The 18,473-nt window shown below is 36.5% G+C and overlaps 1 protein-coding gene across 10 annotated transcripts in view; it reads right to left on the bottom strand.

The window, feature by feature from the left end:
* LOC150092750 (xylosyl- and glucuronyltransferase LARGE1-like) overlaps positions 1-18,473 on the bottom strand; it is a 676,688-nt gene that overhangs the window by 220,451 nt on the left and 437,764 nt on the right. For all 10 annotated transcript variants that reach the window (XM_090414755.1, XM_090414753.1, XM_090414752.1 and 7 more), the window contains one exon: positions 3,875-3,970. In XM_090414755.1, coding sequence (XP_090270881.1) covers positions 3,875-3,970 — 96 coding nt within the window. The remainder of the gene's footprint in view (positions 1-3,874; positions 3,971-18,473) is intronic.

The raw sequence follows: 18,473 nt of genomic DNA, 5'->3' as shown, positions 1-18,473 counted from the left end.
AAGAGACGGGAACTTATGTGGAATTATAAGGCAGGTGATTATAATAGTCTTAGACGTCAACTTCAGGAAGTTTCATTTAGGGAGGAATTGGAAGGCCGGGATATCACTAGTGCGTGGGAAATTGTGAAAGAATATTTGTTATCAGCAATGGTAAGTTGTATACCACGAGTGAAGAAGAGGACGCAATTTGGAGTAAAGTGGATGACAAACAATATTAAACAGGAATTGCATGCGAAAAAGAGGCTATGGAAGAGATATAAGGAGACAGGTGAAGAGATGCATGAGGAATATAAGACACAGGCCAGAAGGGTGAATAGTGTGGTAAGGAAAGGAAAAACTGGAATATGAGAGGAGATTGGCCCTAAGATCCAAAGAAAATCCTAGGGTATTTTTAGCTATGTGGCCAGTAGGAGGAGAAATGACTGTGGAAGAATGATATTGTGGGATAAAAATAGGAATGGAGTGATTGATGCAGAGGACATAGTGGAATTGTTCAATGAATACTTTATTGGAGTATTTCATCCTAGAGGAGTCAGTTTTAATGCTAGAGGGATAGGACTGGTTCGAGGTCTGGAGGTACAGGAGGAGAGTGTGTTTCAGATACTGATTACTCTGGATGTCAGTAAAGCTGTGGGACTGGATGGTATTTCACCATGAGTTTTGAGAGAATGTGCTAGGGAATTGACAGTGCCTTTAACATGGCTTTTCAATGAAAGTCTGGCTTTGGCAAAGGGGCCCAGGGAATGGAAGGAAGGTAAGATAGTGCCACTGCATAAGGGTGGTAACAGACTGGAAGTGTCTAATTATAGGCCAGTCTGTGTGTCATCAGTAGTTGTTAAGATCTTGGAGAAAGTATAATGCTATGCATTATGGGAAAGGTCACTACCCAGACCGGTTTCGACCTTTATTGAGGTCTAATCAGTGGGAGGCTTCCCAATAATGCATACATGTCCATAAGGATATGTTCTTTGCCTAATGGGATACTTAGGCAAGTGATGTGAAGTCATTAGCTTCTATATACGAGTTGCCCTGTCCTGAAAATACTTCAGGTGCAAACTTTGTTTGCTTACACTTGGATAAAGGATTAAACCACGAATATAATTTCTTAGCATCTTTAATTTATATTAGTAGTAATTATATCATCTTCTTTCAGCAATGTCTCACTAATGCCAATAACCTTTTGTCAGGATGAACTAGCTAATGACAAAAATTCCTTCCCCTTTTTCTGAATGCTTCTGGCATTAGAGTACGTAAAGTGCAAACACCCCTTAGGCCCACCACTATGCTGATCCTTTATACTAACTCCTATGCTAGTTTGTTCCCAGTGGTACTAACTAGGCATTTTATCCCCATTCTTACACTCAACTGCATCACTGATATCTGCATATCCACTCAACAACTTACCCATAAACGCTCTAGTTTCCCTGATTTTGAAGATCCATTTTTACTTCATTCAACAACACGTTTTGCAGACTCTGAACACCAAATTCATTTAGATGTAAACTATCTTTCTTGTATACGTCCATGTGCTTTCTCAGGATTTAGGAATTGCTTAACTGAGGGGAAGCACAGGGGACAAAAAAATGACTAGCTGAGGTAGGTCATGAATCTGAGCATAGAATCGTCAATCTTGGCACAGTTGGGATGAGTCCACTGACAACAGAGATTGCATTGAATGTTCTTTTTGTTTTCTGCAATGTGCAGCTTGCAACTTCATCACTTCAGCGCTTCAAGTGGTCTGTATGAGAATTGAAGTGCTCTTTCGTCAGTCAGCTTTATTGCTGCCTTAATCATACCCCCCCTTTTTTTTTTTTTATCTAGCCACCAAACTCTGCAGTCTGCATGCTTTCATTCTAACCCAACAAATCCCAGTTTCTAGATCTGAGCTGAGCACAGAAATCCGGATATGAGTCTGCTTATCATTTTATGCAATGCCACCACCCTTTTATCTCTCATTGTCAATGTCCTCCTCAGTATTGCAGTTCTCTAAGTTGTTTCATAACCTTTGCCATATATCCTCTGAACTTCAAATTTTACAATCACTTCAAGATCCCTTGCTTCCTCCACTTCCAATATAACTCCACCAAGAGAGAGTATGAAGTACCCTATTTGTGGATTCCAAATTTTGCACTTACCTGCATTAAATTGAAGTCTCATTCATTTGCCTACCTTTCCAGCTTATACAAATCCTCTTGAAGAGACAAAACATTAGTACTATTACTAACAACCCTCACTGGTTTCACATCATCTACACACACCAAATATCCCCTTATTGGTTATATAATAATATCATTGACATAAATATTGAACAGTAATGGTCCCAATACTGAACCCTTTGGAACTTTACTTGTAACGTTCCTACTCCATGATGCTGCTTACTCTATATACAACTCTCTGATATCAATCAGAAAGCTATTTACCAACTGAATTCACTAACATGACATGAAAACCCATATATTACAACTTAAAAGCCAACTTGTCATGTGTCACTCTTTCAAATGCCTTTGTAAAATTCAAACAAATGATATTGTATGTCTTACTTTTATCTACTGCTCTTGTGACTCTATTGCTTGGGTTCCCAACCTGTGAGTCGCAACCCCCTTGGAGGTCGCAAAGTGTTTTCTGGAGGGTCACCATAGCTATTTTTAGCTGCAATTATTTTAATAGGAAATTTCACCATGAAGGTTTTTTTTTGAAAATTTATTTATTTCAATATGGCTACACTGCGATATTCTACTAGTATGGTTGTAATACTGATTTTTGATAATTATTATTATTATTATTCAGGCCTCCATGGAGTCAAAAGACTCATCGTGGGAGGAATAAATGAAGGGAAGTGACTTAAGGTCTACCATGGTGGATACTTAAAAAATATCAAAGGCCTGCCATGTTCACATATTAAATATTTTATATTATTTTAATTATTTGCTATGGCAGTCCTTTAATATTTTTTCAAATTTCCATTGTGGCAGACCTTGATTCACTTCCTAGAAAGAAAATATACAAATATACAAATGCATGAAAGAAAAATATACAAATGCATAACTACATATCTAACTGTACTATGCAAGTATACGAGGGTATGCTGAAAAGTTGTGATAACCACCATGAAGGAATTGAGGTAGAGTCATGTAACTAACACACTATTCTACATACAGGGTTCTAAGATGTGTTCTTTCTTGTGGTTATATCAGTTGCTTTAATATCATTTTTGTTCTAGGTGTTTATCAGATCTTTTCAGCCTCCATCTTAGAGTGCACCTACTCTGAGTGATGTTTCACTCCGAGTGATGGTGATCTTCATTCAATGTTATGTCAGTGTAGACTCCTACATATTTCAAAGATGGAAAAAAAAAATAGCAGAATCGGTTGATCTATAGGCAAGTAACTAACAGTACATTGGGATTGTTGGATGTTAAGCATTAGGATTGGCTAGAAGAGCATGGTTTACTGAAACCTAACAGATAGGAAGAGAGAGAGAATGATAATAGATTTATAAGTTGATGAGAGGAGCATATCAAATAGATGCAGTGAAGACTGATGCCACATTTAGATGCTGTATAAGAATGTGAATGTGCTCAAGAAGTAAATTTTTTGTATGAAGGGTGAGGGATCCATGGAATGAGGTACCAGAATGGATAGCGAATGAAAACCAGCATTAAACAAATTTAAGGTGAGATATGATAAGTACTGTACTATACAGAATGGAAGTTTCTCCTAGATGAGTTTCATGACACTTACATGTAAACTTAAAAATTGATACTAATACTGAATATTTACTTCTCTACTTTAGAGTGCATGATATTCAAATAAATGATAAGAAATTATCACACTTATACACACACACACACATATATATATATATAAAACTTTACCTCACTAAGCGTGTTATCACTAAGTTGTACATTCCACTGACATGGCAATCTGTATGTGAGGTAGGGGTGCTGCTTCAGAACTGCATTAAAAATATCCTGAAAAATCAGTACGATGATGTATATTTTTAACACGAACTATATTATATTATAGTCATATATATATATATATATATAAAAGTGTGCTAAACCATGTCATATGATACAGAGTGGTTGATAAGTCATGAAATATTCTGTAAAAAGAGCCTGCCCTTGTAAAGCTGAAAATGGAAGGCATGCCGATCTGGTTGGCTGAGTGGTTAGCGTATCCACTCTCCAGCCAAAAGACTGTGAATTCGAATCCTGCCGTGGGCATGGATGTTTGTGATTGTCTGTGAAAATACTAGGGTGGTAGATGGTGGTAGATGGCATTGGTGTAGTTGCGGTTTGTTGTAGTTGGTGAATTGGTGGAGGCAGAGCATTATATAGTAGGTTCCCTCCTTCGATGAGTTTCTTGATGAGGTGTAACGTAATAATAATAATAATAATAATAATAAAATATCTGGTGATGTTAAATAACGTCTACAGTTGCTTCACAAACACAGGCCCTTTCTACCACATGTTCCATGACTTATGGATCATCCTGTATAATGGTACAGCTGAAATGATTTAGTGTGCTGTTCTGTTCTTTTTTCTGATGACCCCACTCAATTTCAGCATCACTCCTGTAATTCGGGAATAATTTTTAGTGGTTATATCATCAGGAATAGTTATATATCACTAGAGTGGCACATTACTTCCTGCATCTTACATGTTTATTTGTGATCAACAACTTCATTTCACTGTTAACACACATGGACACATGTATATGCATGTGTACCCCCCCCACACACACACAGAAAGTAAGAGAGTAAGGGGACCTAATTGCCAACACCTAATTGCCTTTAGTAGTTTATGCCTCTGATATGAGTCCCTCAATATCAGCATTTCTCAAAGTGTATTCTGTGGCCCAGTCACCATTCCTTAGAAGAAAATTACTGGTCCTTAGAAAATATAAAAAGTCAAATGTAGCATATGAGTTGTTAACAGAGATATCAGACCATAAATGATACAAAGAAAATAAAAATAAAAATATATAAATAAATAAACACTATTAATATAATTAACGGCTATTAAATAGCCGTTATTGAATATAAGGGACAGTATTATATAAGGGACGATTAATAGTGTTTAAGAGAAGTAGCATGGGAATTTCCCAGAAATTATACTTAAATAAACATTGGTTTCCAGGATCCTTGCTTAATTGATACTAGATATTCTTACTGCTATTACAATCTGTTTATTTAATTCAGGAAACTACATGCATGCATATAAATAAATAAACACTGGTTTCCAGGATCCTTGCTTAATTGATACTAGATATTCTTAGTGCTATTACAATCTGTTTATTTAATTCAGGAAACTACATGCATGCATATATGTATATATGATGGGTCACAAAAATTATACTGAAAAAAAACTGCACCCATGCTATATAAAGTTTGGGAAATACCGTTCTATATTATCCACTTCAAAAAGCATGCATATTAGGGAACGCATGGTAAATATGAGTTAAGATCGACATAATTTCAGTAGCACGATTCTTATCCTGATTTCCATACTTACTTATTACAATAAAGTGACTGCTTCCTTGGACAGAGGAGAAGGATACACAGTAATATACTTGGATTTCGCAAAGGCTTTTGATAGAGTACCTCATGATAAGTTGACAGTTAAACTAGAGCAGATGGGGTTGGATATTAGATTAGTGCATTGGATTGGAGATTGGCTATCTGATAGGTATCAACAAGATGTGTATGGGAGGTGCGATATCCAGGAAAAGGAAAGTCACTAGTGGAGTGCCTCAGGGGTCTGTTTTAGGGCCATTACTATTTAATGGCTCTAAAACAGACTTAATGATATTGGCGAAGATTTGGATGGAGATATTCAGTTGTTTGCAGATGATGCAAAGTTGGGACAAAAAGAGTAGTGAAGATGTTGTGGCCTTGCAAAAAGACTTGAATAAATTGAGTGATTGGGCAAGCAAATGGGGATGTGAGTTCAATGTTGCAAAATGTAAGGTTTTAAAATTTGGAAAACAAAGATGGGATGCAGAATTTATGCTTGGTGAGAATATATTGTTGGAGGTAGAGGAAATAAGAGATCTGGGGGTGATAGTGGATAAGGATCTAAAATTTAGGGGACACATCGCCAAAATTGTGAAGACAACACAAAGACTTCTGGGAATGATGTGGAGGACACTGACGTGTAGAAGTTCTTGTTCCATTGTATAAGGCTTTGATTAGGCCACACATGAACTATTGTGCCCAGATTTGGTCATCGGGTTTTCAGAAGGATGAAGAGATGTTGGAAAGGGCCCAAAGGCGACTGACTAAGGTAGTTTCTGACCTCTGGAATGTTGAGTATGAGGAAAGATTGAGAAGATGTAATTTGCAGAGTCTGGTGGAGAGAAGGAAGAGGGGAGATATGATAGAGACCTACAAGTTGGTAAGGGGTTGTTATAAGATCAATGGTGGAGAAGTTCTACAAAGAATAGTGGAAGATCAGGGGAGAACCAGAGGTCATCCCTGGAAACCGTATAAAGAGGGTGTGAGTAGGGGAGTGAGAGGCAGGTTTTTTTCGTGCAGAGTTGTGAATTTTTGGAATGCCTTGCCTGAGAGTGTGGTGTCTGCAAGGAGTTTGAGTGTGTTTAAGACATGGTATGATGAGATGTGTGTGTGATAAAAGGACCTCCCAGATGAGTCTTTGACTCCATGAGGTCTTGGGAAATAATCATCATCATCATCATCATCATCATCATACATATCAAGGATTTAGGCCTAGTATGGCTTGTTCCGGCCTTAGAAGTCATCGTTGAATCGTTTAAGAGGACGTCCTGATTTTCTTTTTCCTAATGGCTTGTACTTTAAGGCTTGTTTTGGTAATCTTTCTGTTTTCATTCTTTGAACGTGTTCCATCCATTTATGTTTATATTTTTTAATTTTTTCAATTACTGGTTCTTGGTTTAATTCTTTCATAATATCTTCATTTCTTTTGTGATCAAATAGGGTATACTTTGCAGTTTTTCCTCATAAACTTCATTTCTGCTGTTGTTAATCTTTGTTTGTCTTTTTGTTTTATTGTCCAGATTTTGCTTCCATACATTAAGACCAGTAGGGCTAATGTATTGTATACTTTTAGCCTGGTTTGTTTTTGAACTAGGTTTGGTTTAAATATAGAGTTAATTACTCCTGTTATTTTTAAATATTTTGCAATTTTTATGTTTATATCTTTTTCATTTTCTTAAGTGATCATACATCCTAGGTAGTTAAATGAATTCACCTGTTCTAAGATCTTGTTATCTAATACTATTTTAGTTCTTGCTGGATCTTGTCCTTTAAAGGCCATAGTTTTTGATTTTTCCGTTGATATTATCATACCATAATCTTTGGATATCTCATTTAGATTTAAAATAGCTTTCTGTAAGTTATCTTCAGAATTTGTAATTATTATTTGGTCATCTGCAAAGAGGAGAGTGTTTAAGTTAACTGTAGGTGAAAGTTTAATTCCTTGATGTAAATTTTTACTCCATTTTATTATTATTTCATTTAAGTAGATATTAAAAAGAGTTGCTGAGAGGGGACATCCCTGTCGGACCCCTTGGTTTATCTCTCTTGTATATGATAGCTCGTGATTTAATCTTATTTGTATTTGATTATTTTCATATATACTTGTGACAGCTTTTAGGATATTATTTGGTATTTGTCTTTCTTTTAATATGCTAAATAATATGTTTCTTTTAACTTTGTCAAATGCTTTTTCAAAGTCAATAAATGCAATATGTGTTTCTAAATTGTATTCTCTTCTTTTCTCTATTATTAATTTTAGGCAGAAGGCTGGGTCTATACATGATCGTCCTTTTCTAAATCCATTTTGTACCTCTAGAATAAAGTTTTCGGAATATTTCATTAGTTTGTTATTTAAGATTCTGCTATATATTTTGTAACATGAATTTAGTATACTGATACCTCTATAGTTTTTAGGGTCATCTCTATTACCTTTCTTAAAGATAGGAATCACAATTGCTTTTTTCCATTCTATTGGGGGGATACCAGTTGAGTAAATTTTATTTAAAAATAATAAGAGTCTTCTTTTGAATCTTGTTCCTGCATATTTATATAGTTCTGAACCTAGCTTATCTTCTCCAGGTGATTTTCCATTTCTTGTTTCTTTCAGGCTGATTTCTAATTCTTCTTCAGTTATTTCCTTATCATTTTCATTAATTGTTTGCCAGTTGTCTTTTTTTAAAATATTTGTCTGTCCACAGTTCTGTGTAGTAATTTAGAAATTCTTCTAATTTCAATTCAGTGTTTAATTTTATGTTTTCTTTGGTATCTGCATTTAGGTGTTTCAAAATCTTATATACATTGGGTCTTATTTTATATAAATCATGTTCTAAATTAGAAACAAATTTATTCCATGATTCTCTATGTCATTTTCTGACTTCTCTTTTAGCTATGGCTCTTATTCTTTTATATTCTATTTCATCTTCTAATCTTTTACTGCTTAACCATTTGTGATAGGCTTCTTTTTTCTTTTTGATTATTTCTTTGATTGTATCATCCCAGATCTTCAGTTTTTTTCTTTTATTGAATTTTTTGGTCTTTCCTAAGCTTTCATTTGCTGCTGCATTTAGTATCGTTTTTATATTAAGCCATTCTATTTCTATTTCTTCATTTTGTTTTATTTTATCTAGATACTGGTTAATTCTTTGTTCATATAGCCATTGTACATTTGTGTCATTCAATAGTCTAGTTTTATAAACAAATGTTTCAATTTTTCTTTCTGTTCTTGTTACTTGTAGCCATTTAGGTGGTAATCTTAATTTTATTTTAACAAGGAAGTGGTCACTGCTTATTTCATATCCTCTGTGAACTCTAACATCTAGTGAAAATTTTGATGTCTTTTCATTTAATATGAAGTAATCTAATATTGATTTCCATCCTCTTGCTGCCCAAGTATATTTATGTATGTCTTTATGTTTATAGAAGGAATTCATTATTTTTAGGTTATTATAAACTACAAAGTCAATCAATGTTTTACCATTTCTGTTTAGAGTGTGTTCTCCATGTATTCCTATATTATTATTAATTTTCGTGTTTCCAATTCTTGCATTTAAGTCTCCTGCTAAAATTATGTAATCATTTTTATTTATTTTATTATATATGTTTTGTAGCTGATTATAAAAATCAATATTATCCTGTTCTCTTCCTTCTTCTGGGGCATATAAACCAATTATTGTTAAATAGCCTCTATCTATTTTTATTCTAGCTTCTATTATTCTTTCATTCCATAATTTATAATGTTTTAACTGTTTTGAAAGGGAGTTATGAATCCGAATCATGACTCCTGCTTGTGCTCTTTGGTCTCTGTCGACTCCACTGTATATCACATTAAAATTTTCAGTTCTCATAGTTCCTTTTAATTTCTTTTTTGTTTCAGTGATTACTGCTATTTTAAAATTTCTTTCATTTAATAACTGGTCTAATTCTATTTCTTTATATGCTATTCCTCTTACATTCCAGTTTGCTATGTGTATTATATTTTGTCGTTTCCATTTTTGTTTTCCCTTTTCCATTCCAGGGTCGTTTCCCATAGATTCAATCCGATTATCTTTTACTGTCAGCTTATAAGTATGGTTATGTTCTCCATGTCAGGGGACTAGCCTGACGATGGAATAGTTCAGTGGTAGGGCTGCTACCTTAAGGCTTCTGAACTCGCCTTCTTCCGAATTTAAACCCATAGGAGGAATAGGGTATATTGAAGGGGAAAGGGTAGATTATAGAAGAAATATAGTAAGGTTTATAGAGAGGACATAGTTGTAAGGCCAGAAATGAAAAGACCCCATGGCCCTCGAGTACTCTAATAGCACAAGGGTCATAAAGTAAGAAGAGCTGGATGATAAGGCCTTATAGGAAAGATTAAAGTAAGTGGGTGTTCCTCAAAGTAGAAGAAGGAGAGGATAGATCCAGCTAGGGGTCCATGGGAGTGCTGCTTCCCTTACAATCAAGATGATTGCCCCTTATGGGGCAATAATAAACAAAATAATAATTTATAGAATGTGTGTGATTAAAAAAAAAAAAATCTGCAAGTTGTTACCATACTAGAAGTTAATTTAGCCTTTATCAATCTTAATACGTTCTGTTTGAAATAATAGATTCTACTACTATAATAACAGCACCCTCTACAGTATGAGAGGAGTAACCATATAAATATCAAGTGTTATCTAAGAGAGAGAGAGAGAGAGAGAGGAGTCGTGATAAAGAGAAAATAAAATATCAGATTCGTGTAACCTATGTATAAGCAGACAGCAAAAAGATACTATTTGTTTATTTCTAATTTTAAAACATCAAACTCATTCCTTCCTTACTGATACAAAAACTAAATGGCTAGTCTGAAACAAAACACAAAAAAGTAAGAGTGTACAATAGTTATCTAAATCAAGGCCAAGTACTGCACTACAGAAGTGATGTTCATGTTATAGTGGGAAATTTGCTATACTAAATTTAGATTCATATTGTTTGTATAGAGATTCAGAACAATGTAATTTGTTTTCATAATCTTGGAAATCAATGATGGTTACTTTATCAATTTCAGCGATCTTAACACAGTTCATTAATGCTTACAAATACTGATCTTCAACCACTGCTCTAAACTAAGAAATCACATACCTAAAAGTCAATTTCTGTTCTCACCAATATCTTCAAGAGCTAATAGATTATGTTTACGTAGGCAGAAATCATGTCTTCTTCCCAAAGCGATTTATCCAAATCCCACACATTCTAAAATTCCCATGTATCCATAATATTTAAAAGGTCATCAAACACATCTTCAAATATTCACATTACAGCATAGTCTTCACTACAAGCAACAGACTACAAACTTCACAAAAGCTAAACCCATAATATCTCAGACCGATGTATTACTATGGCACACTATGTTTATAAGTTTAACTGCCAATCAGAATACAACACCTGCTACATTGGATCTAGTATTCACTGTTTAAATCTTGCATAAAGGAACGGTATAAAGATTGCAATATTCCCAATGCTTACATCATTTAATAAACTAAAAAGAAACAAAAACAAAAATACACCAGTAATTTCAATGAAAATCACACCGCTGAAATGTTTCATGCAATAAAATCTAAACACATCCATTATATTTATCAAGTTACCATTATTGATTTTCAAGATATTGAAATGAAATTATGTTCTAAATTCTAAATCTTTTTACCAACAAAAAAAAGGTATGGCCATGGGCTTGCCGCTATCCCCCCCCCAATGCTAACTTTTTATACAGAAGCTTTTGAGCAATACACTCTAGAGTCCTTTACTTTAAAACTTGCAGTTTGGCTTAGATTTGTTGACTATGTTTTTGTTATATTATTATTATTAAACAAGACCTCATGGAGTCAAAGACTCATCTAGGAGGTCCTTTTATCTCACACACATCTCATCATACCGTCTCTTAAACACATTCAAACTCCTTGAATACACCACACTCTCAGGCAAGGCATTCCAATCACTCACAACTCTGCACGAAAAAATCTGCCTCTCACTCCGCTACTCACACCCTCTTTATACAGTTTCCAGGGATGACCTCTGGTTCTCCCCTGATCTCCCACTATTTTCTGTAGAACGTCTCCACCATTGATCTTATAACAACTCCTTACCAACTTGTAGGTCTCTATCATATCTCCCCTCTTCCTTCTCTCCACTAGACTCTGCAATTTACATCTTCTCAATCTTTCCTCATACTCAACATTCCAGAGGTCAGAAACTACCTTAGTCAATCGCCTTTGGACCCTTTCCAACATCTCTTCATCCTTCTGAAACCCAGGTGACCAAATCTGGGCACAATAGTCCATGTGTGGCCTAATCAAAGCCTTATACAATGGAACAAGAATCTCCCTACTTCTACACGTCAGTGTCCTCTGCATCATTCCCAGAAGTCTTTGTGTTGTCTTCACAATTTTGGCGATGTATCCCCTAAATTTTAGATCCTTATCCACTATCACCCCCAGATCTCTTATTTCCTCTACTTCCAACAATATATTCTCACCAAGCATAAATTCTGCATCCCATCTTTGTTTTCCAAATTTTAAAACCTTACATTTTGCAACATTGAACTCGCATCCCCATTTTCTTGCCCAATCACTCAATTTATTCAAGTCTTCTTGCAAGGCCACAACATCTTCACTACTCTTTATGGTTCATCCCAACTTTGCATCATCTGCAAACAACTGAATATCTCCATCCAAATCTTCGCCAATATCATTAATATACAAGTTAAATAGTAATGGCCCTAAAACAGATCCCTGAGGCACTCCACTAGTGACTTTCCTTTCCCTGGATATTGCACTCCCATACACAACTTGTTGATACCTATCAGATAGTCAGTCTCCAATCCAATGCATTAATCTAATATCCAACCCCATCTGCTCTAGTTTGACTGTCAACTTATCATGAGGTACTCTATCAAAAGTTTTTGCGAAATCCAAGTATATTACTGCATATCCTTCTCCTCTGTCCAAGGAAGCAGTCACTTCATTGTAATAAGTAAGTAGATAACTAAAACATGACCTCCCTTTAGCAAATCCATGCTGTCCATCAAAGATTATACCATTGTTGTCAACCAAACTCTGGATCCTAGTTCTCACAAGCTTCTCCAACAACTTAACCACAACACCTGACACACAGATAGGCCTATAGTTTGATGCTTGAGTTCGATCACCTCCTTTATGAAGTGGCACAATCTTGCCCTCCTTCCACTCTTTAGGGACTTGACCTAGTGCAAGACTCGTATTAAAAAAATATGTCAAGGCAGGTGTCAACTCTCTGGCACATTCCTTCAGAATACGCGGTGATATATTATCAAGTCCCACAGCCTTATTTACATCTAGTTTATTCAACTCCCCAGTCTCTCCTCCCCATCATCAACTGCTCTTAATCTCTCCATGAAGTCATATTCACAAGATTGAAAGATCATTAAGTATCTCCACCACACATTCTGTAACAGCTGTCTTTATACCATTTCCTCCAATCAATGTCATCCTTCCATAATCATTATTTCTTTTGCTGGCTACATATCGAAAGAACTCCCTAGGATTCTTTTTAGCTTCATTAGCTAACTGCTGTTCATACCTCTCTTTAGCTACTCTCACCAACCAAGTCACCCTTCTTGCCTGGTCTTTGTAGATCTCATGAAATTGGTTACTTCCACTTCTCTTATGCTGCCTTCACAATGCCCTTTTTCTCTGTATTGCATGCTTAATCTCTTTATTCATCCATCTCACACCTACCTTATTTAACCTTCTCACCCATGGTATACATTTAGACATTGCATCTACTAAATATTTTTTTAAAACCCCCAAGCTGCATTGATCTCTTTTCCAGCTAACTCCGCATTCCATGCTACACCTGCAAGCTGTCTCCTGAGCACTTCATAATCACCCCCCTTGTAGTTCCACATATACCCTTTTTTCACAGGGGTTCTTGCACTGCTGGCAACCACCCAAGTAATCACCTCATGGTCACTTTCACCAATTGGTGGATGATTTGATACCTCATTGATAATTACATCCTCCGATGAGATGACCAAATCCAAGACCCTTAATTCTCTTGTGCCCTCTGTTACATACTGTCTGAGGTAGTTATCCCTCAAAAACTCAAGAAACTCATTTTCTTTACTTCCAGTTGCTATCTCTTCATTCCAGTCTATATTGCCATAATTAAAATCACCCATAATGATCACTCTTTTGTTATTTGCTTGGCTTATTTGACTATACATTTCACTATCACCACCATCCACATTACCAGGTCTATAACAACATCCCACCAAGTATTTGATTCTATTCACCTCTCTCACACCATACTGCCTCAAAACCACTGGCCCCATTTCCCTCTTGCATCTCTACCTTGTATGGACATAACTCTTTCTCTATCACCAATAGCACTCCTCCTCCCTTTTTACCCCTTCTATCCTCACGAAACACATGATACCTTTTAGCCACATGGCCGCCAAACATTAAACATATTCCTTAGTGACTGAACAAACAACATGAGCGCATACAATTTACTATTCAAATTGAAAATCAGAACCCGCTTCCTTTCGTGGATACACTGGTCACGTCTTCCCTCAGGTAGTCTATTCTTCACTGTGTTTTACCGCAAGCCAACACATACCGACCAATATATACATGCTAACTCATATCACCACCCTTCACAAAAACTTGGAGTCATTAACAATATCATAAACAGAGTTATAACAATTTGCTCTAATGAACAAGCTCTTAAACAAGAATTAAATATTAGCAACACATTTATAAATAATGGCTATAATAAAAATACTATTAATAAAGTTCTATATAAAACTTCAAAAAATAATATAGATTACAGTAAAAATATAACACTCCCATATATTAAAGGGTTATCAGAAAAAATTAATAGAATTCTAAACATTTATAATCTTAATGCCACTTTTAAACCACCGATAAAAATTAATAAAACATATTCAACTCGCCTAAGAATCCTCTCTCCCTCATTGGCTCACCCTGAAGTTTATCGTGCCTGTTGCACCTATAACTTACTTTATTATTATTATTATTATTCAGGCTTCCATGGAGTCAAAAGACTCTTCGCGGGAGGTCCTCCCTAGGAAACACAAACTCTATCAAGACTCATCGTGGGAGATCCCTCTCAGGAAACAGAAAGTCTATCATACCACTCCTTAAACTCATCGACTGTTCTTGCTCTCACCACTCTATCAGACAATGCATTCCATGGTTCAACCACCCTCCATGCAAAGAAACCACTCCTCACCGTCTTGCCCACAGTTTCCTTTCATAACTTCCAAGGATGGCCCTTGTCATCACTCCTTCACACTGTTCAACCAACCGAAATAACTCCCCAGTGTTAACCCTGTAACCATCTCTCAACAGCTTAAAAGTGTCAATCATATCACCTCTCCTTCTTCTATCCACAAAACTCTGCAGTCCACGTTCCCTCAGCCGATCCTCATAACTAACATTGTACAGTCCTGACACCATCTTTCTTATCTGCCTTTGTACCCTTTCCACAGTTAATTTATCGCCTTCAAATCCTGGGGATCAAATCTGTGAACAATAGTCTAAGTGTGGTCTGATCAGAGTCTTATACAATGATATGAAAACTCTTTTATCTCTACTGGTCAGTGTCCTTCTCATTATTGCAGCAATCCGCTGTGTTACCTTCACCACCTTTGCAATATGTCCCCTAAATTTCAGGTTTCTATCAATCATGATTCTAGTAGCAAAAATTCTATCAATCATCAACCCCAGATCTCGTCTCCCCTACTTCCTCTAGTATAGCTCCTCTCATTGAGCATGCAGCAACCCGTCGATGTGTCCCAAACCTCAAGACCTTACATTTTGCTGCATTAAATCGACACTCCCCCCATTCATTTGCCCATCTGTCTAGCTTATTCAAATCCTCTTGCAGGGCTACCACATCTGCACTATTACTAATAACCCTTCCCAGCTTCTCATCATCCACGAACAACTGAATATTCCCCTGCAATCCACTGACAATGCCATTGATATAAAGGTTAAACAATATAGGTCCCAGTACTGAGCACTGTGAGACCCCAGTTGTAACCCTCTGCCTCCTTGAAACTCCCACATCATACGCAACTCTCTGATACCTATCGGACAGCCAATCCTTAATCCAATTGACCAACCTGACATCCAGCCCCATGTGCTGCAACTTAAATATCAGCTTATCATGTGACACCCTGTCAAATGCCTTTGCTAAATCCAAGAAAATGGCAGTATATGCCTTTCCCTCATCTACTGCTCTTGTAACTTTATCATAAAAGGCTAGCATATTACAAAAAGAAGAGTGTCCCTTCAAAAATCCATGTTGACTCTCACAGATAACATTACCCTCATCTGCCCAATGCTGTATATGGTCGCTCACTAATTTCTCCAAGATCTTAACAACTACTGATGACACACAAACTGGCCTATAATTAGACACCTAGTCTGCTATCACCCTTATTCAATGGCACTATTTTACCTTCCTTCTATTCCCCAGGCACCTTTCCCATAGCCAGACTTTCATTGAAAAGCCAGGTCAAAGGAGCTGTCAGTTCTTTAACACATTCTCTCAAAACTCGTGGTGAATACCATCCAGTTCCACAGCTTTACTGACATCCAGAGTACTCAGCATCTGGAACATACTCTACTCCTGCACCTTTAAATCTCAAACCTGCCCTATCCCTCTAGTATTAAAATTTACTCCTCCAGAATGAAATACTCCAATAAAGTGTTCATTGAACAATTCCACTATGTCCTCTGCATCTGTCATGCTATTCCCATTTTTATATCACAATGTCAATCTTCCACAGTCATTTCTGCTCCTACTGGTGACATAACTAAAAAATTCCCTAGGATTTTCTTTGGATCCTAGGGCTAATCTCTTCTCATATTCCAGTTTCACCTTCCTTACCATACTAGTCACTTTCCTGGCCTCTGTCTTATATTCTTCATGCATCAGCTCTTTACCTGTCTTCTTATATCTCTTCCATAGCCTCTTTTTCACATGCATGTCCTGTTTAATATTGTTTGTCATCCCCTTTACTCCAAATCGTGTCCTCCTCTTCACTCATGGAATACGGTTTACTACTGCTGCCAACAAATATTCCTTCACAATTTCAAAAGCACTGATATCTCATCCCTCCAATTCCTCCCTCCATGTCAGTTCTTTAACACATTCTCTCAAAACTCGTGGTGAATACCATCCAGTTCCACAGCTTTACTGACATCCAGAGTACTCAGCATCTGGAACATACTCTACTCCTGCACCTTTAAATCTCAAACCTGCCCTATCCCTCTAGTATTAAAATTTACTCCTCCAGAATGAAATACTCCAATAAAGTGTTCATTGAACAATTCCACTATGTCCTCTGCATCTGTCATGCTATTCCCATTTTTATATCACAATGTCAATCTTCCACAGTCATTTCTGCTCCTACTGGTGACATAACTAAAAAATTCCCTAGGATTTTCTTTGGATCCTAGGGCTAATCTCTTCTCATATTCCAGTTTCACCTTCCTTACCATACTAGTCACTTTCCTGGCCTCTGTCTTATATTCTTCATGCATCAGCTCTTTACCTGTCTTCTTATATCTCTTCCATAGCCTCTTTTTCACATGCATGTCCTGTTTAATATTGTTTGTCATCCCCTTTACTCCAAATCGTGTCCTCCTCTTCACTCATGGAATACGGTTTACTACTGCTGCCAACAAATATTCCTTCACAATTTCAAAAGCACTGATATCTCATCCCTCCAATTCCTCCCTCCATGAAACTTCCCCAAGTTGATGTCTAAGACTATTATAATCACCTGCATTATAATTCCACATACGTTCCCATCTCTTTGATACTCCTGCATGTCTATTTATCTTCCAAGTCAAAACCACATGGTCACTCTCTCCAACTGGTGGGAGAGTTGTCATCTTAGTTATTATCAACTCTTCTGATGCTATGACCAAACTGAAAACTCTTGAACCTCTTGTTCCCTCTATTACATGTTGCCTAAGACATTTGTCTCTCAAGAATTCTAGAAATTCCATTTCCTTATTGCTACATGAATCTTTCTCTCCCCAATTTATACTGCTGTAGTTAAAATCTCCCATAACAATCATTCTTCTTTCACTTGCCACGCTCAACTGTCTAAACATCTCCTGGTCCCTACCCTCTGTGCTCCTTGGTCTGTGGTGTGATGTGAGGTGTATGTTGACAGGAAGATATGTTGTGGATGTTGCTATAGGCCAAGGAATATGGAGGGTGGTTATGAAGAAACGTATACGTAACTTGTGTTAGTAAACAAAGGAAGAGTGATTATTATGGGTCATTTTAATTATGTAAGTATAGACTTGAATGAAGAGATAGCATATGGGAATATGCAAAATGAATTTCTTGAGTTCTTGAGAGACAACGCTCTTAAGCAGTATGCAATGAAAGCCATGAAAGGTTTTAGAAGAAGTGGAAAGATTTCAATATTTAGGTAGCTGGATCTCAGAGAAAGGAACTTCAGAGTTGGACATTAGAAATAGAATAGGCAAAGCTAAATCGGAATTTATGGAAATGAAGTGAATTTTAATAAACCAGAATATTAAAATACATGTTAGAATTTGAATAGTCAAAGCAACAGTTTGGAGTATTGCAAGTTATGGAAGTGGGTCATGGACACTCAGCAAGAGAGATATGGAAAGAATTAATGCATTGGAAATCTGGTGTTATAGAAAGATGGAAAAGATTAGCTATACAGAGAGAATATCAAATCAAGAAGTTTTAAGAAGAGGTGGGGTGGAAAGAACACTGCTCAACAATATTATGCAAAGAAAGACCAGATTTGCAGGACGTCTTCGGAGAGGTTCTTCGGGACACCTGACAAGAACTATATTACAAGGGAAAGTTGAGGGGAAGAGAAGACGTGGAAGACCAACTAGAGAGAATGGTTCAATGACATCGTGGAATGG

The sequence above is a fragment of the Typopeltis vanoorti genome, chromosome 25, assembly GCF_054136105.1.
Source record: "Typopeltis vanoorti isolate ZY-2024b chromosome 25, IOZ_Tvanoo_1.0, whole genome shotgun sequence".
In the NCBI taxonomy this organism is placed as follows: domain Eukaryota; kingdom Metazoa; phylum Arthropoda; class Arachnida; order Uropygi; family Thelyphonidae; genus Typopeltis; species Typopeltis vanoorti.
Note: the sequence above shows the minus strand (reverse complement) of the source record. Positions and strands in the feature narration are given on the sequence as shown.